Source organism: Talpa occidentalis, unplaced genomic scaffold (genome assembly GCF_014898055.3).
Source record: "Talpa occidentalis isolate TD23 unplaced genomic scaffold, MPIMG_talOcc4v2.1 talOcc4.14, whole genome shotgun sequence".
In the NCBI taxonomy this organism is placed as follows: Eukaryota; Metazoa; Chordata; class Mammalia; order Eulipotyphla; family Talpidae; genus Talpa; species Talpa occidentalis.
The window spans coordinates 21,845,145-21,864,774 of record NW_023601433.1 but is presented as its reverse complement, the minus strand read 5'-3'; the positions used below and the strand labels follow the sequence as shown (position 1 = coordinate 21,864,774).

Below are 19,630 nucleotides of genomic sequence, written 5' to 3'. Positions count from 1 at the left end.
TTGAAAATATGTTTGCAATCAACTATTTAAGAAGAGACCTACAACATTTAGAGATGCAAACACAGACATAATCTGTGGAAGCCTGACATTCTCTCCCACCAGCACACTTTAATACAGATGCAGATAAGGCCTGAAATGATGAAGGTAAAAATGTAAAGAAAAAAATAAAAGCGATCTGTTGCTGCAAACTGGAGTTGGTTTTATTAAAACACTAAAAATAAGTAAAGAACAAAATGATGATCACGGTGTGGCTTTGGTCTGAATCCTGCACATTGAGGTACAAGCTGGTCCCTGGAGTGAGTTGGGGTGGGGAGCTGTCAAAGCAGAAAGCCTGGTGGCCGCCATCTGCGACTGCCCATGTTGCACACATGCGTCCCCTAAACCTGCCAACACCTCTCACAGCGTGGGCAGGGAGGCCCCACTGATCAAGAGGTGGGCACTAGGCTTGCTTCCCCAAATGCATGAGCAACCTTCCCAGGGAACAGAAATACAGAGCCCTTTCCACCACATTTCCTCAGAGAACCTGATACAGGAAAGAAGGAACAAACACCAAGCTTCTTCTCATTTCTCAGAACTCTGGCAGCACATGGCTGGCTGGCAATGCAATTTCTCCCAGGAGTTTGGCTGCAAAATACCAATATTCAAGTTGTTTTGCTTTTTAGGCACATTCGGGCCTCATGCCAAAGCATACACTGAAAAGGAGTATAAGTTCTAAAGAGCGGATCCCCATGCAGCGGACCTAGAAGACAGAACTCTCACCAGACTCAAGTGGTTGAGTGTGCGAATTCCTGCATTAACCACCTTGCGGACTTCAGGCAAGTCTCCCAAAGCCCATGGCTCAGCTTCCCAATACCTCCCACACGAAAAACTTAATTTCTTGGTTTAATAAGTGTAATACCCCATGAATCCCCTGGGTTCAGGGTTCTATCCCTGAAGAGGCCAAGGGATACCCCAACTACCTACCAAACCCTCAACATGGTAGAATGCAAGAGGGGGGAAAAATCACCTTCCAACATCTGTGCTTTCTGGACCAGGCTCTGAATTCAGGGGCTCATGGGCACTGGCATGATGTCATCGAAGAATAATCTCATGACCCACTTCACAGGAGTGCTATTAAGTAACATTTATGCACATCAAAGGCTGAGCACAGGCCATGACACCAATAAAAGGTTCAATAAATGTTTTGTTATTGCTATTATCAAAGAGGCTTTTAAAGCTCATGTTCTGCCACTGCCAGACCCCTCTGTCACATAGACCACAAATGCCAATTTGGTGCCCTCCACCAGAGCAAGCAAACCTGCCCTGGTTAGAGAAGTGCCTGTCCCACATGCGATTATGGCACCTGCCTCCCTCCCCCGCCACCCGCCCCAGCACCCTGCACACGGGACACGCGAAGATGGAGTTGGGGTTGTGTGTGGAGGCAGCAGATGCTGTGACCGCTTCTATGGAGCAGCTTCTACAAGGGGAGGCTGGCTGCATGTGTTTAGAGATACCACTTTTATGAGAAAAGTACAAAGTGAAAACAAAGTGCTGCCCCCCCTCCCCAAGTGAGACTCTCCTTTTTATGCACCCACTAACAAGGAACAGAGACTCCCTTCAGAGCTTGGCAGCTCCCCTGCAAATAAAACCCTAGCTCCTAACATAATTGCCTTCACCAAAGTTTCCCTCCAAGCTGCTGAGTTTATGTGAAAATCCTTTCTTGGTTTCAACGATGTTTATTCTTGCTGAGGAACAATGAGAAGTTTGCATTGCGTCTTTCCCCACAACCCTTCATCCTAATCGGCCACTATTAAAACAACTGACACCAATGCTGACATTCCAGGGAGGGTAAACAGCACAGGCTATTACTTATATGCCTGCCCTCTTGTCAAAATTTCCTTAAAAATTAAAGAAAAAAAGAAAGAAAGAATGGCCCCTCAAGATTATCCTGATCTCTGTTTGGGCTGCATTCAAGTCAGATATTAAAAAAAAAACAAACAAAAAACCAACTGGTCAAAACAGAGTACTTTCTGGTGATCCTGCTAAATAAAACCTTGCAGTTATAATATAGAAATTCAATAAAAATAGTACGTGCTAGATTTAAAGTCTGCCAGATAATCCATCAAGTGTGTAACTTGGACAAACTTCTGAGAGGAGTATCCCTTGGGGAGCTGCTGTGGGGGGGCAGTCCTGTTCTCAGGAGTGATACTGTAGTGTCAGAAACAAAAAGTATCTCAAAATTCTTCATTTTTATTTTAGTGATGAAAGGAAAGGCTGGTGACACAGGGAGAAAGTTTCTAATAATTTCACAGTTTAAGAAATCTGTTCCTTTCCAAAGCCATTCTCATTTTTAAGAAACAAATGAAAAGGAATGGTGTTTGGTCTGGCAGGGAAAGAGGAAAACAGATACTGTTTTTCCCCTTTAAAGACTTATTTGATTTTACTCCTATAAGCAATTTTAAAGTCAATCTTTCCTCAGCAGACAGAATGATATTCTATAAATTCTTGGGTCCCAACCCATTTCTACAGCTCACTTTCCTGTCAGATGCATTTCCAGGCAAAGATAAAACAAAAACCAAGCAACAAACACTCCCTTTCCCCTGACTCCTGCCACCCAATGCCTGAGTTGGAGCGTAGACAGGCTTAACACACCCACACCCTAAAAGAAGGCTGCAAGAGGCTTCTCCTTTGGGCCTCTGCTCCGCGTACAGCGGGAGCGCTCAGCTCTGCCAGCCTGTATCCCAGCGTGAGCCTCGCAGTATGTGTGCCGCTGTAGGCCTTGGTGCTGGAGTCATCCAGAGTTCGGTCTGTGTCTTTCTTTTTCTGTCTGTGTTCACTGCCTCTGGGATGACGTCCAGTCTCGTGGTTTTAAATACCACCTGTGTACTGAACAATCTCGAATTGGCGTTTCCACTGACACTGTTCTCCTGAACATCTTACACACATGCAGTAACCAACTGAAAAGGTCCATCTATATTAAGTGCTTAGTGCATCTTGAACTTAATGCATCCAAACTTCACTCCTGGTGTGTCCCTAGCTGGTTCTGCTCACAGTTTCTTCTACCTCCCTTACATCTGCTCTCCCTGGTCCAGTCACAAGCCTTGGGGTCACATTCCAAAGATCCTCCTCTCCATTCATCCACACATGGGTTGGCTCCACCTTAAGACTACAGTTGACCCTTGAGCCAACACAGGAATCAAGGGGCACCAGTCCCTACACAGTCAGAAATCCATGTATAACTTTTGACTCCTCCAAACCTACCTCCCAAAAGCCTGCTATTGACCAGAAACCTCACCAGTAACATCAACAGTCAGTTAACACATTTTCACTTAACATATATGTTCTATGTATTACATACTGTGTTCTTACAATAAAGTTAGAGAAAAGAAATTGTGATTAAGAAAGTCACAAAAGAAAATACATTCACAATATTGTATTTATCCAGACTGAAAATTTATCTGTCCGTTTATAAAATAAACCAAGCGTGTATAAGTGGATGCGCACAGCTCACACCCGTGATTGTTCAGGGGCCTGCAGTGTATCAGAGCTGACCCTGCTCCCCACCTCCAGGTCTGCTTCCCATTATTTTTGGCCAGGACAATAACAACAGCCTCCCAAATGGGGAGAGAGGTAAGAAACAAGTAGTCTGAAAATGTACCTTTAAGATTCCTATGGTTTAACTTGCTTTTTAGTCTTGATAATATATTTGAAATTTCAAATAACATTAAATGAGATGAACAGGCTTTCTAATCTTTCACTCACAGTAGGCTTTTCTCAGCCTCTTGCTTTCATGTGTGTGTGTGTGTGTGTGTATATATATATATATATATATATATATATATATAGAGGCACAAATTTTTTTATATTACCTTAAATAGGTAAATAAAACATAGCTGTAGGGGGCAGGAACAGGACACAGTGCAGGTTTTCTGATCCCATGCAGACCGGGTAAAGGAGGAGTCAGAGTTCCTCAGTGGTTTTGCAGGTTTTTATTGGGGTTCAGCGGGTACGTGGCAGGCAGGGGTGCTGGGGGGCCGGGAGGCTGGCAGTCCTCCCAGCCCCCAGCAAGTCTTCAATCTATCTGGGCTCTCCGGCTTCCTCTCGGCTTCTCTTTCGGCTACTGCTGCTGCTTCAACTTCGACTTCTGCTGCTACTGCTGGCGTCCCCATGACGCCGCCCTTAAAAGCCCAGTCTTAGCCCAGGTGAATCCCATCTACCTATGCCCACACCCTATTCCAGGTGCCCACCATCAGGCATGCATTCAGGACCGCAAGGATCCATCATCTATCCTGATGGTGGGAGGGCAGAAAAGCCTGATACCTTTTACCTTACCCTACAATAGCCCAAACATGTCGGGTCTTCTGTTTGTTTGGCTTTTTGCAGAGCTCCAAGCCCTTGATTCCTTTTCCCCAGGGGATAGAAAATGAGAGGAAGACTGCAACTTCACTGTTCTCCATTTCTGGAAGAACACACACACAGTATAATTCCTTGGGGTTCATCTTGGGGCTCATTGGGTCTTTACTGCTTAAAATCTCCCTTTCATTCTCCTTTGTTTTGGTATGACTCTTATTAATGCATCTACTGAGCACACACTACATGGCCAGGCATGATGCTAGGCAATTCACTCACACAGGAAATATTTATTGAGCTTAGTGCCATGAATTGTCCAAATAACAACACTGGATGTAACAACTCACTATTCTGGTAAGTAAAGACAACTGATAAGGTGTCTGATAAGGAAAAACAACTCAGTATTCTGATAAGGAGTGGTAAATGGAAATGCTGGGGTGGGGAGCAGAAGTTGTCCCCTTAAGAAAGGTGTCCCCGAGGGGAGGTGTGATACCCCTAGGAAAGGGAGGCCTCACTGAGATGGCATTTGAACAAAGTCTCAGGGGAGGAAAAAACCAGTATCGTGGGCATTTTGTTTAATTCTTATAGTAACCAGATGAAATAATATCTTTTAAGTGATAAAGGCCATGGGATTAAGAATTGCAGAGTCTGGGATTTCAACCAAGGTCCATATGACTCTAAAACCTTATTCTTAATTAACTTCCACCTGTACTGCTTTCAGATTAATCACAGGACTGAATTCTATTGGGAAGCATTTCCATAGGTCTACAGAAAGGGAGAGGCAAAAAAATATATGATATTTATATAGGAAGGTCAAATGCTTTAATAGTTCTCTATTAGATATAGGGAGGGAGAGTTCAAAGAGGTAACCTGACTTCATAACCTGACATTTAACAAGAATGGTTATTCTAGAGCTTATATTTTGAGGACAGTACATTGGTTCAGTTCCAAGCATCCAATTGACTTTTGGGAGACTTTAATTTAGCCCAAATCCAACAAAAGTGAAAGGCATCACAGCTGCTCCTTAGCACATGCAAATTGAACACGACACAGTGGTTGGAACTAAAATTAAACCCACCTAAAATGCATCCCAACATGGGATGAATATTCAAACATCTGTTTGGACAAGCTCATATTTCAAAAATGAAAAAGATAAAGATACATAGTTTGGGGTACATTTAAGGGAGTTACGACGAAGGCAGAAACCAGCCCATACACAGATAAGCCATCAGAGAGAATACCATTTTTCTTTCAGCACTAAGGAAAATTATGTAGAGGAAAAGCCATAGCAGGAAAAGTAGCTTTTAAAGCAAACAGTGAAATGAAACTTATACCACCTCATGGAGATATAATTCTAAGCAGTTGACTCAAATCATCGTGTAAGATTTTTGAGCTAGATTCTGCTAGAACTTTAACCACTCTCCTGTGTGTGGGTGAAATCCCTCTTAAAAGCCATATTGAACCTTTCAGGCCTGAAGTCAGCTGCTCCTGATCACAGGCATTAACATTCTGGGAGCTTCAGCTCCCTCTGCAATGAGGACAATCTGATGTCTACCACAGTGAGTTGTGAGGATTGTGTAAGTAGGTCCCCAAGGAACATTAAGCAGAGGCTGTGTGCAAAGGGCTCTAGTGAGCCTGAGGACAGAAGGTGGTGGGGCTGTACCCACCTGGGACCCTCTCACCAGATGTGGAGGCAGGTGCAAACCTGTGATCATGCACAAGCTTCAGACTTTCACAAAGTCCCAGAAACCAGGCATGGCTCCCTGGGGGTCCTCGGACCCCAGGTTAACAAACCCTATTTCAGATATGGTATTAACAGATAACCACGCTGACTTTAACCAGCAGCACAGAGTAAAGACTGCCAAAAGCTGCTGTAGGGTAAAGAAAATGTCAGGCTTTTCTGCCCTTCCGCCATCAGGATAGACGATGGATCCTTGTCCTGAATGCATGCCTGATGGCGGGCACCTGGAGTAGGGTGTGGGCATAGGTAGATGGGATTCACCTGGGCTAAGACTGGGCTTTTAAGGGCGGCGTCATGGGGACGCCAGCAGTAGCAGCAGAAGTCGAAGTTGAAGCAGCAGCAGTAGCCGAAAGAGAAGCCGAGAGGAAGCCGGAGAGCCCAGATAGATTGAAGACTTGCTGGGGGCTGGGAGGACTGCCAGCCTCCCGGCCCCCCAGCACCCCTGCCTGCCACGTACCCGCTGAACCCCAATAAAAACCTGCAAAACCACTGAGGAACTCTGACTCCTTTACCCGGTCTGCTGGATCAGAAAACCTGCACCGTGTCCAGTCCTACCTTTACAACTGCCTTAAAAAAAATTAATGGGTTATGGGAAATATGAAACAAAGACAATTTGGTCTGGATTTAGAAAAATGAGATTCTTAATATTACATATGGTATATATGTTTATATATCAATCATATTCCACATATTAAAAATCACACACACACAGTTACTTCCCTGGTCCCAAAGAACCATAAATCTACACTCATAGTGGCTGCTATGAGTAAATAGAAGTGACCAGAACCTAAAAAAAGTGGCTAAGAAAAGGGAGTGGATGGGCCTCCCCGGTGGCGCAGCGGTTGAACGCTGGGCTGCGAAGCTGCCCGCAGCCTCTACGGTGCTGGTTCGATTCCCGGCCGCCAGTGAGGGTCCCACATGGCGCACAGACCTCTCCTGCCATGCCCGCTGCTCCCCTCAGCAGTGTATTTCATCAGTCTGCCTGTTCTGCTCCCCGCTCTGGCTCTGGTGAATTCTCTCACCCTCCCACGCTTCTGACTGTACCCAGTGCTTGTATAAATAAATAAATAAATCTTTAAAAAAAGAAAAGGGAGTGGAATACCTGGCATTTCACTGGTACTGACAGTGTCAGTAAAGTTCCCTGAGAACAGGAGAGGAGAGAAAAATTCTCTTTTGAAATATGGCAGTAATGTATAAAACAAAGCAAAACCTTAACATGCGTTCACGTGTAACCAGCTTGGCCGCCTCTCTCCCAGCAACACGCATGAGGAGAAGTCAGACGCTGGCTGGTCCTCTGGGAGCCCAGGGCTGCCTGCCAAGGCCTCTCCAGCTCAGGGCTCCCCTCTCCTTGAGACCTTTCCCAACCCTCCCCCAAGTGAATGCAGATTTGGGGGAGCCTTTTCAAGCTCCAGAGGCTGGACAACCAGCTCAGGTGCACCCATCACCCCCCCTCTCCACCCCCCGCTGGAATGAGACCAGACCATTTGGACTGGAATCTCAGTGTCTGAGTTGTGGCCATGTGACCCACACTGTTCCACACTGGCTGGAATAACTCTGAAAGTAACTTGTGAGCAGGAAGGCCGGCAAAGCACTCAGGGAAACAGCTGCCATCCAAATGTGGTTGATTTAAAAAAAAAATCTGACATAACACTAACCCTCTAAGAAGTTCAACATGAACAGAGTCCCAATCAATTATTCTTACCAACAAGGTTTAAAGGTGTAGAGTGATGGTGTGGGTGTGTGTCACTTTCTCAAACGGTGACAAAACATACGATACAATCATGTCTGGAGGTCTCCAGCATTGGGCCTAATAACCCGGGGTGCCCTGCACCCTCAGCTCCCAGGCCTTTCCCCTTAGCACATGGAGGTAAGATGTCACCTGTCCCTCCTGTCTCCATGTCTCTGCTCGACTTAACACCTTCCCTGCTGGGTTGCTTTTTCCCCTTTCTGATCATCACAACATTTCCAACTTAAGCTATTCAAAAAGCTAGAATCTAGGTTTCCTTCCTCCCAACTGGCTATAAACAATGGAAATCTGTGTTTTGTGAATAGGCTTTAAAAATAACAAGTCATCAGTGGGCATGAGGTCAGCCCACTCCCATGCTCTGAAGCCCCCCACCCTCTGGATACTGCCATGGGGCACTACAGAGAGAGAACCAAATCCCACATGGTGCTTGACGTCCTATGGGGGAAGTTCCATGGCCACAAGTCTCAGAAGTTCTCCCAGTTTCATGACCCCATAAAGATACAACACACATTCACTTTCCAGAGTGATAGAGAATTTTTAGTGTCACAGTAAAGGATATCTACTGGGTTGAAATAAAGCAGGAGAGAGGCCAGGCAGACACTCAGCTGAGTACTTACTGGTCGTGTCTGGTGTCAGGAATGGCTCGGTCCATCCGCAGCTTGTCACTTTCAACTTGGTTGAACTTGTTGCGGGCGTAGGGGTCCTGTCCAGAGCGGACCATTGTCCCGCCAATGTAAGCTTCTTGATTGAAGTCCCGCCATCGGACTTTCCCTGAAAGGAGCAACACAGAGAGTGTGGGACAAAGGAAAAGAAGACCACGGTGCTTGGCATCAGTGTTAAAACAGAGGGAAAAAGGTGGAAGGAAAGATGGATCCATGCAGATACTTGGTGTCCACCTAGGTTTGTTTAAATCATTGCTTACCACTTGCTAAATATATGGCCTTGGGCAAGATGTTCATTCTTTGAAATAAGTTTCCTAGAATTAAATAGGTGAGAAAAGGAGTAAAAGACCTACTATGTGCTGGTTCCACACATACAGCAAACTCAAAAGAAAGGCGGGGAGGGAGGGAAAAGTAACACTAAGCCTGCCCTGATGAAGCTTATAAAACCCCAAATGGTCCTAAGTGTTGTGAATAAACAAACACAGGCATTAGGGGGTGGACCTCACTGGAGACTTTTATATGGGGTGGTCTGAGAGGGCCTTTTTAATAGGGTGACTGACCAGACACTTGGATAAAGGGAGGGGGTGTGCCAGGCGCTCTCCAGGAAGAGCACTGGGAACTGCAATGCAAAGACCCTGGGGTAGGAGCGAGCTTCTCTGTTCAAAACCCAGTAGGAAAAAGAGTGTGGAGGGAGAGTGGTCAGAGAGGAGAAGGCAGAACTGACTATGGCTACTGGCACAAAGATGTTCTTCAGCAGCATGACCCGTGCTGGGTGGCTGGCTTGTATCAACAGCATGGTTGTGGCCCTAGCATGTGCACCTACAACCTCTCTGCACAGATCTCCCTTGCACACCATCTAAATGTGTGTTCCTTTCTCGAGTTCAGAGATGAGGAAACTGAGCTTCAGTTACATGGGATTTGTGCAAGGCTGTAGAGTAAATTTTCTATCTAAAAGCTCATCTGCTTCTGGTTGCAATTGTCCTGTCGGTCAAAACCCCCATCTCATCACAGCTGGTTGCCGTGGAAATGATGCTCAGGGTCACAGAGGTCTGGCCTCTCAAATGGGAAAGCAGTTCGAGAACCCACGAGCTCCCTGGCTGTGGCGATGATACTGTGCCCCCATAAAAGTGGCTGTGGGGGCCAGCCGAAGTGTACACATTTTCTTCCACCTGAAATAAAATGTTTCTGAAACATTTCTTTGGGAACATGTTTTGCATGCTAAAGCAATCCTGGAAATACTTAACTGAGACTTACCTTTTTCCCCACTTTTCTGCCTTCAGTGTCATTCTCTCAGGGTCAGAGAAGAAAAGCCCAACCCCTGTGCTCAAGAGCACTCAATTCCCTTCTCACCGTGCTGGCTCATCTCCCCACCAGCTCGGACAGGCTGGGAGCCTCGGCTGATCTCTATCAGCACCCACTGTAAAATCCAGGTGAGCTGGTTCCAACTCACTTGAATGCCTGAATACTCTTCCCTGCTCCAAGAACTTGGAACTATGGGGTCCCAACCAAAGCCAGAAAAGACACCATCACCCAAGAGATGGTTGTGGGTAGTTTTGCTTTACCCTTCTTCCTTTGCACAGGACAGGACAGTAAGAAGAGGGGTAAATGGCCCTTGGTCAGTGTGGACCTGTGTGTGGGGAAAGCCGAAGGCCTCTGCTGAGCTCTGGAGGCGTCCACGCCTGTCCTGGGGGCGTCCCAGACTTGGGGGTATCTGGGACTTGGTGTCCCAGATTTGGTCCCAAGCACTTAGTGTAGACGAGGCGCTGGCTCCATGAGCGGCTCCATGCGAGTACCTGCCAGTAAGGTGAGCAAAACAGAGCCTACGCCCATCCCTGAAGTCATGTTTTAAGAGTCAGACAATAATAAAATGACCACACGAGTCAATATATTAAAACTGAATGCTCTGATAGGGAGAAATGTAGTTCTATGGAAGCTTCCAGTAGAGGAGACTGATTGTCTGAGATGGAGGTGGGGGATCAGGGAACGTTTCCTTGAAGAAGGAATATTTGGGCTGAGAGCTGAACAAGAAGAAGCGTAGGGGAGGCCTCCGTGACTGCGCAGAATTGCTCTCCACCTCCAGAGCCTGTGTGGGCCCACTGAGAGGCACCCACATGTGCTCCCCTCCACACAGGGGCTTCCCAGCAGCGCTCCCCTGAGTCCTGTCTTGCCTGTGACAATTTTCCCAAGGCTCAAAATCATTTTACTGGAGACAGATTATAAATAGTTTTTCTTTCATAAAAGCATAGCAAATGTTAGAATACAGCACAGCAGGGAATTTCAACCATGTCTGCCTCTAACAGGCATTTTATATCATGACCCGGAAGCCATGGTGCTAACATACACACACTGCTGCAATGCCTGCTTCACCCTTACTATGGGTGAACGGATACAGTCTATTTTTTTTTTAAGATGGATATGAAGCACTATATTGGTTTAATGGGTCACAACCTGTAATTTTAGAAACACTGGGCCACAGAGTCATTATAGAAATCAGTTATTTCTGTATCATTTAGGAGTGCCAGGGTTGGTGCCCCCAGAGGAGGCAGAGGCAGTAAAAAAAACAGAGCGGGGTTCTCTGTGGAGACATATGCCCCGGCCCCAGGCCCAGCCAGCCAGAAGTCCAGACAAATGAGGATTCAATGGGCTTAAGTCAGAGAAACAGGCACAATAATAGATACCATGTCTGAATATACTGGCTTTTTAAAAATGTCATTCATAAGTCATCTCCTACTTCTATCATCTCTTTAAAATTCTTGGAAAGTGTTAGAAACTTAAAAGCTTTAGAAAACAAAAATTACATGAACATCTAGTGAAAATGGACTTGGCTAAACAGAAACAGTGAATGGAAAATGCCCCAAAGATATAAAATTTTACATGAGAAGGCAGGAACTAGCTTCAAGGCCAAAGATGACAGGAGATGAGAACATGCATGTAACTGACATCAGAAGAGGAGGAGGACGCTGCCCTAAGAGGGGCTGCGGAAACAAACTCACTTGTTAAATATGGTTAGGAAACCATTTATGGGGAAATTTATTTCCAGAAGACAGACTTCTCTTAGACACGGTCTTTGCAGCTGAGGGAGGAATCGTGCGGCGTCGAGAGTGCTGAAAACTCTGATTCCATAACAATGAGATACTACTGATATTGATGACAGCTGCCTGACCCTCAAAGAACTCCAGGGGCCAAGCCCTGCTTCCCAGCAGCAGCCAGTTGTCAAATATGGACTTACCAAGGGTCTCCATTTACACAGGTCCCAAATCCAGGGCCTCACCCAGTGGACATCAGTGGTTGGATGAACCCATGAATGCTCAACCCGCAAGTAGAAAAAAATCCACACATGAATGGACACTCACAGCTCACCCCTGTGTTGGTCAAGGGTCTGGTGTACTTTCCTTTGTGCTAGGGGGCGAGCCACCTGTCATGACCCCATGCTGACCAGCGGGGCCGGATGAGGATCCCCACCACATTCCAGCCAAGCCCCTCGGGCAGCCTCCATCCCTGGGCACCCCCGCCCCGCCCTGTAAGGTGCACGTGGGACTGAGAAGGGTGTGGCCCTCTCTGCTGCACCACCACCTGGCTCCCCCCTCCCTGCCTTAGGAAGGCCATGGCGTCATATGAAAAAACAACCCAAGTAACGCTCATTGCTCTGAGGAACACAGCTTCACTTTGTCTCTTAAAGATTCTAACATTGTGCCACTAATTTCCACACCTGAGAGATGTTCTCCCCTGTGTTGGACGGTGGCTACAAGGCCTCCTTCCGTTTGTTGGCAGACATTTTCTAAATGGTGCTCTCAGGAATCTACCTCCGCACTGACAAGGAAATAAGTCCAGTCAAATAACCAGCTGGAGTGCAGGGAGCTGAGGGTTGGTGTGGGCTACCTGGGCCCACGCCAACGTCCATGCGCCAGGTGGGGCTCAGGGACCATGGCCGGGATTTGTGGACACGAGCAGAGGGACAGCCGGAACAACATTACATGCAGAGCCAGGGCTCCAAGCCCGAGCCCCAACTGTGAGCACAGCTTTCCAACTCCTGACCCTCTAGTCTGCATGAAATTGGAGTAACACCCCACCCGCTGGAACTGTTATGAAAAGTAAGTAATGACAATGGAAGAAATTCCTAAGCCACTGACTACCACACAGGACGAACTGACCTTAACAGGCATAAATGACTGCATGCCGAGTTACCTGCTTCTCATAGATGTAACCCCCAAACTCCTTTAGAAGGGTCGCTGGGAGCTGCTGAGCCTGCCCGCCCCTCTGTAGCCTCTACTTAGGGCTCCCACCTTTTCATATGACCCTGAGAAATGAGTGGGAAACATTGGAGGGCATTCTCACCTTCTTCCCTAGGTGCCTGCGGGTCCCTATCCAGATGAACATGCTCCTGCCCAGGTGAGTATGCACATTTAGTTCACACTACACTGTTGCCATGGGCCCCTACAGTATCTATGAGGAGAGAGAAGGGGACCAGCTGTTCCCAGGAAACATCTGGGGAAATAAAAAAAGCTCGGTGTCATCGTCTGCTTCCTTCAGACAGAGAACAATGTGCTAACGGCTTGTTCAGAAGTTGGGGGTATTCCGACACAAAGAGGAATAGTGACAATCAAGCCCATCTTAGAGAACGGAATCCTAGTGGCCGAGGCTAAGAATAAATCAGTTTTACTATTGCCACATCATGACTGGCGAGGCCCCTCACCTTCTCACTTGAGCTGTTTTTAAAATTTCTCAGAATAGGGAGATGCCTTCGCAGCACTGGGGCTGAGATATCATAGGAGTGGACAAGACAGGAATTGTCCGCACCCCTGGCACCTACCCTGCATGCACCTACCCTGCATGTACCCTCTTCTCCCCTACTCTCCACAACACCCTGAGTATCAGCAAGGCCTCTAGAAGCTTCAACTGCAGACACTGTCCTGTTCAGAAGTGACAACAGGGAAGGAGAAGGGGTCTGCCCTGTGAAGGCAGTGTGTGTGAGGGACAGGTTGGAACCCCCCTTTCTCAGACCTGCTTAAATCCCAGCAGCCACCCTCTCATAACCTTAGGGTTCAAAGACTCCCTTTTAAGGGATATCTTGGAATTTTTTACATTCTGCGGTGTTTTTAACTTCCTAGGTCAGCTGTTCTACCTCAGGCAAACTCACTATAAGGGAGTTCTTCATTTTGGAGAAATTCACTACCCTGTTTTCCCCACAGTGGCTAGGACGAGTCAGCACAGAGACAACGGCAGCCCTGCAAGAATGATGCAGCAATGTCTCCGCCCTTGAGTTGTGCACACCCAGCTGAAAAGACAAGCCAAGTGACGAGGGCACCGTGAGATGACTATAAACAAAGACAAGGTTCTCTGGGGTGGGAGATCTCAGAAAATGCCACAGAGAAGGGGCATTTGGGCTGGGTCTTGAAGCATGAAAAGGAGTCTGCCACCTCTCCTGCCGCCCGCTGCTCCCCTCAGCAGTGTACTTCGGTCCTTCTGCCTGCTCTGCTCCCCGCTCTGGCTCTGGTGAATTCTCTCACCCTCCCGCGCTTCTGACTGTACCCAGTGCATGTATAAAACGAAAACAAACAAACAAACAAATAAATAAATAAATAAATAAAACATGCCTCTATAAAAAAAAAAAAAAAATTTAAAAAAAAAAAAAGGAGTCTGCCAGATGCTTCAGGAAGGAAGGAAGGGTGAGTGGAGATCAGTCAGCACAGAGGGATGGGGGAAAAGGCAGACTGTGCCCAGCCTGGAGCCTCAACCCTCACTGAAGTGCTTAAACTGCAGCCTCCACATTCCAGGGAACACAGAACTTTGGAACAAGTAAGTTCCAACCAAATTTGCACCCCAGGAACGTGATTCTGTGGGAAGAATTCCCAGAGTGGGGATCCCAAAATATGGTAAATCATCCCCCAACTCCCTGATCAGAAGGTCCTGCTTGCATCTGAGTGGTACCCCCAGAATCACGTTTTCCCTCCAAGCCAGGTGAGTCCATGTGGTGTGTGAAGCCCTACATCTCCTGACCTGTCCCCTCAATGAGTAGCACGCAGAAGCCAGGCTCAGGTGAAGTGCTTTCACCCGTCTCTGTGCTTCTATTAATATGGCTGAGTCCAACTACCATTGTAATTGTCAGTCTCACCACTCAACTCTCTCAGTTTCCTCTGTGAACTCTCACACACTATGTGTACTTACAGATAAGAGATAGTAACAACGTAAGGCGGGGCTGCTTCATTTCAATGCATCCACTCAACTCTTCCAGCTGCCTTCAGCTGCTTCTCAACATGGCCACCTCCTCCAAGAAGCCTTCCCTGGTGTCCCTAGCTGCAGCCTCTCCCAAGGGCATTCCTTTACCCTCTTTTCACACAGCTCCATCATGACCAGTTTTTCTAGAAACCTATTAGGAGAGGATCTTGAAAGCACTTGCCATCCTTTCTAACAACTGAACTAAAAATCCTGTTGGACAGAGAGCTCAAGTCCACTACCTCTCACTGCTGTTGAAAACAGACAGCAGTGGTTTGTCCCTGCTCTGCTGGCACCGTGGCTGCCCAGAGATGACAGACAGCAGTTCCACAGACACCTGTGTCCTTGCAGGGTCCACCTTGATTGGTCTGGACTTGGAGACACATTCATTTAGAGCAATCTGAAATGAGCTCTCAGTGTCTCGACATCCATTCAGGCTTTAGTGTCCTCCTAACCGACATCTGTCGTACCCGTTTGGGTTTGAAATCAACATCTAGATAAACAAGATGGGGAGACTAAATGGAAACTGGTTAGTTCTGTTCTCCCATTCCCAACCCACTCTAAACAATGGGTCTACCCCTCGTCCTCTCAGGGGCACAGCCCAGTGCATGCCTCACACTCCCACATGCACCCGGGGCCTCTGACCACAGCTCTTTGCCTCCCAGTGGCGGGCAGAGGCCCAGACGGAGCCTGACACACAGCACATGTTCATAACTAAACAAACATCCTGCAGAGCCTCAGGTCTCGACACCACTCACAGCCTCGGGTCTGCTGTGGCTCCCAGATTACCATGCACCCTGGCACATCTGGCCTCCCCTTCTGCCCACTGGCTTGCTGCATCTGGTCTCAGAAGGGAGCCTGGGGAGGGCCAGAGAGGCCGAGAGTGCTCCTGGTCCAGAAGCCTCAGACCAGAGGTCCCGAGGCCTTCCAGTGCAGGCCAGCCACGGCTTTTCCTCCCCCACTAGCCAAGAAAAACACCGTCTAGATGGAAGGGGAGACATGGGGTCCCTGTCTTGAGGGGGAAGTACCAGGACCTGAAGACACGAACTAGACCCTCCACATGGCGCCCTCCATGGGACCCCCACAAGGGAAGGAGTCCTGAGATTGGCGGCATCCCTCAACTTCTACCTGCCAGCCGGCTCCACAGGACACACACCTGTCCACTGTCTGCACTGCTGCCACCAGGTCCTGCTCCCTGGCTACAGACGTCAGGTCCAGGAGTTTCTTCTTTTTTAAAAAACCTTTGACTTGCTTGACAAACCTGCCCACTGATATTCTTCATCTCTTGTATCCTCATACCTCCTGTCCTTCACAGAACACGCTTTTGCAGTTTCACACTTCTTTGAATCCAGTTTCTTTTCTGTCTCTAATCTGCCCCCAGGCTCTTGAGTTACACTGCCCTTTTAAGAATCTTTTTCTTCCAAACTGAGTCTGGGGTTTCCCATCCCACCTCAGCGCGTCTAGATGGAGGGCAGTTCAGCCTCCTAGAGCAGGGAGAGAAGCTGGCACGGGTCCTCCATGGTACACTGAGGGCCCCTCTGTAGCTGGTGGGGTCAGGGCACATTTCGGCTCATGAGGGGTCCTGGGTGCCATTCAAAATAGTGCTTCCACAGGGAAGCTCATGCCAAGCCCCTAAAAAACAATTCTAAGATGATCTTTGGAAAAAGGTCTATAACCTGGGAATCACTTGCATCTGGATGACTTGTTCAACAGATTTTAATTAATTTCCTTTTTGTGTGTGTGTGGGACCCTCGCCAGCGGCCGGGGAACGAACCGGCGCTGTAGAGGCTGCAGGCAGCCACCAGGGGAGGCCCCAGATTTTAATTAAATGTTAACACCATACTCCCAAACAACACCTCCTCCTTAAATTATTTGTTTTTACTAACCTCATATTTAAAGAAACAGTGATGTAAACTATTTAAATGAACTCTGAAAGGATTTACCTCACAGATCATGGAAACCGAAGCACGTGGAAACACACGTGTGGTGGTCAGATGAGAAGACTAATTCCAAGGAGCCGCCACGCCCAGGACCTCACAGCTGGTCCTGGGGCACGAGGACTGGGCTGATGCCAGCCCATCGCCCCCATGTGCAGGGGGCTGTGGGAAAGAAGTGCCTTGGTGTAGGTCCTTTTGGGCTCATGGATTCAGGTCCTGGGGAGCTTCTAGACCCTGAGCTGGTTCCATGGCTGCAATCAAATCTCCCCTCAAATCTTTCCCAGGAAAGACAGCTTAAACAAATTGAAAGCTAGTCTGTGTAAAACTGAGCAGCCTCTTCTGGGAAAGCAGCCAAGAAGGGAAATAGAATATATTTTGAATCAAAGGACAAAGCTCTCAGATTTAATTTAACCTCTTGGTTGATCTCAAATTGAATGTAATTTTACTATGCTAAAAGAAAAAAAATCCTAATATTCTTTCTTCAGAAGGTCATAATGCTATACTACGAAAGAAAAGAAGCGGACAAGGCCAGGACTATAACAAATATATCCATTTAAGTGACAAAGGCATGTAAATAATACTTTATTGTCATGGGTTATCTGGCATGACAGGAAATTTTGTTCACCTGTGAGAAACTGTCTCCTGAAATAAGGTATCCTACACAATTTGTTTTTAAGGTTGGAAAAGTAGAAAAGTCAAAGAAGGATCAAAAGTGATTTTAAAGAAAGTATGTGGGAGAAATCAGATCTCACAGGGTAAACACTCAATTTATTTAAAATTATTTGTGCCTTCAAAATAACTAAGAAGGCCCTCCATGGTGGCACGGGGGTTAAAGACTCAACGCTATCAAGCTATCATCAGCCACAGCTGCACGAGTTTGATCCCTAGCCAGGGAGCTGACCCACATGATGCAGCAGACCTCTCCTGTCTGGCCTGCTGCTTCCCTCAGCAGTGTATTTCAGTGGATCTGGCTGTTCTGCTCCCCATTCTGTCTCTGGTGAATCCTCTCATCCCCGACCCCGCACCTCTGGCCTATACCCCAGTTCTTGTATGCATAAATAAATAAAAATAAATCGTTAAAAAAATAACTAAGAAAGCACTGTAAGACAATCTGAATTTACACTTAGCTTGAAATGAAGGAATCTTTATGTATTTCTTTCCTAAATTTTAAGTAGAAACTCTTCATTTTTCCCTCTCCATGTACAGCCATGAGAAGTTGAGTTTGCTGTCCACGGTCGCTACTGATTCTTTGTTCATCTCAAATACGAGCGGTATCCAAGTGCACCTGTCACCCAGAACTGAAGAGGACACACAAAAAAATGCAGGCAAGAAAGAGAACATCTATCAACCAGTGGCCATGAGACAGACCCTACACAGACCACGCCCCACCCTATGCCACACTGTCACCCAAGAAAGGTGCATCCCTCTTCTTTGATTTCAGAAATAGAAGAGTGAGACTTTGAGCATAGGTATACCCAACACATCACGGTTAGGGAATCCTGGAATCACAACTCAAATGCAAGACTCTCTTTCCAGGTGCGTATTCCCCCACTGTGCTGATGACTCACTTTAAGTGGGAAAAACTTAAGGGAGCTGCCAGAAAGCAGCCCCTCTGGCCTTACCCAGCCCTGTCCCTGTCACTGATGTGATGGAGTTGTTCAATGGAGGGTATGTGTTCCTCTCCTGAAAGTTGGAGGTAGAAGGTGCCGGGGATGTAATCTCTCTATACATGTGTGACAATGTCTTCATCAAAACTCCCAGCCCCAGTTTATGAATTTCCAAGGATGGTTTCAAAAGGAGCCCATCTCGCCAGACAGCTGGACTTGCTGAGGCGGGCTTCCTTATACAACAGCAGAAACTGCTCCTCCTGCAACCTCCACTCTCCAGACTCTCAAATAAGGGAAGAAAATTAGCTCGCAGCCACTTTTGTATGCAGTGTTTCAAATATTTGGGCATCACGATCCCATTTTCCTTCTGTAAAAACATCCAGTTATTTTATGTGTTCCTCACTGGGTGCTGTTTCCAGCCCCCTCACCATCTGAGTCATCATCTGGGCCTGCTCGAATTTACAAGCATTTCTGAAAACCCTGTTAGCTGCAACAGAACAAAATATCTCAGGTGTGGTGTGGCACACAAGGGCATTGGGTGCCATCTGAATTGCCCTGAACGCTATTTTTACTAGGAAAGCTCCAGATAATTCTATTTTAACAGCTCCATCACACTTCCGGCTAGTGATCTGCTCAATGTCCTTGCTTTTGGCCTTCTTACTTGTTGGAATGGGGAAAGGATGAGGGAAGATTTGTCAGTGTTGGCTAAGAAGCAAGGAAATAGGCCCATTCTGGAAAACAATTTAGCAATAAATATTGCAAAAATTCCTTAAACACATGCATTGCAGTTGATTTTGTGATTTCACATTTAAGAATTACTTCAAGGAAAAAATTAAGGATGTATAAAGATTTACCTCCAAGGATAATCACTCTCTATGTTCTACAACAAAGGCTAAGTTCATTGAGCTAATGATAATGGCTAAATGAGGACATGTCTGTGATATGTTACCCTGGGAGGATATAGCTCAGGAGCAGCAAGGGTTCCGTAGCTGTAAAATGCCGCCATAAGCAGCTGGTAGGAGTTGTCTGTACCCTGTCCTGAGCTGTCTCAGGATGAAGATAGAAGTGGGGCCTCTCCATGAGGCCCAGGTGGGAACTTCAAGGTTTCGTTTCCCGGAGAGTGGATCACTGGTGAGCAGTCTTACCTCTAATCCCCAAATCGTTGGCAATGTTAATCACCTAGTGGACTGCTAGGATATTTTTTGTAAGAATTCAGGATAAGACTGCACTTCATGGGATAAAACTCTGGCTAAATGGACAGAGGCCAAAAGGTCCAGGAATTAACTCAGAAATTGTATACAGAAACAGAAATTGCAAATGGAGGTCGAGCCTGAGAGGTGGGGTAGCCCAGCTCGCCTCATAGTTACGTGGGTAAGCGTGCCCAGATAGTGACC

At 47.0% G+C, this 19,630-nt stretch overlaps 1 protein-coding gene across 1 annotated transcript in view; it reads right to left on the bottom strand.

The window, feature by feature from the left end:
- Positions 1-19,630, bottom strand: part of GALNT2 (polypeptide N-acetylgalactosaminyltransferase 2) — a 181,708-nt gene that overhangs the window by 57,602 nt on the left and 104,476 nt on the right. Inside the window, exon 3 of the mRNA XM_037510181.2 lies at positions 8,435-8,588. Within this exon, the coding sequence (XP_037366078.2) occupies positions 8,435-8,588 (154 nt within the window). The remainder of the gene's footprint in view (positions 1-8,434; positions 8,589-19,630) is intronic.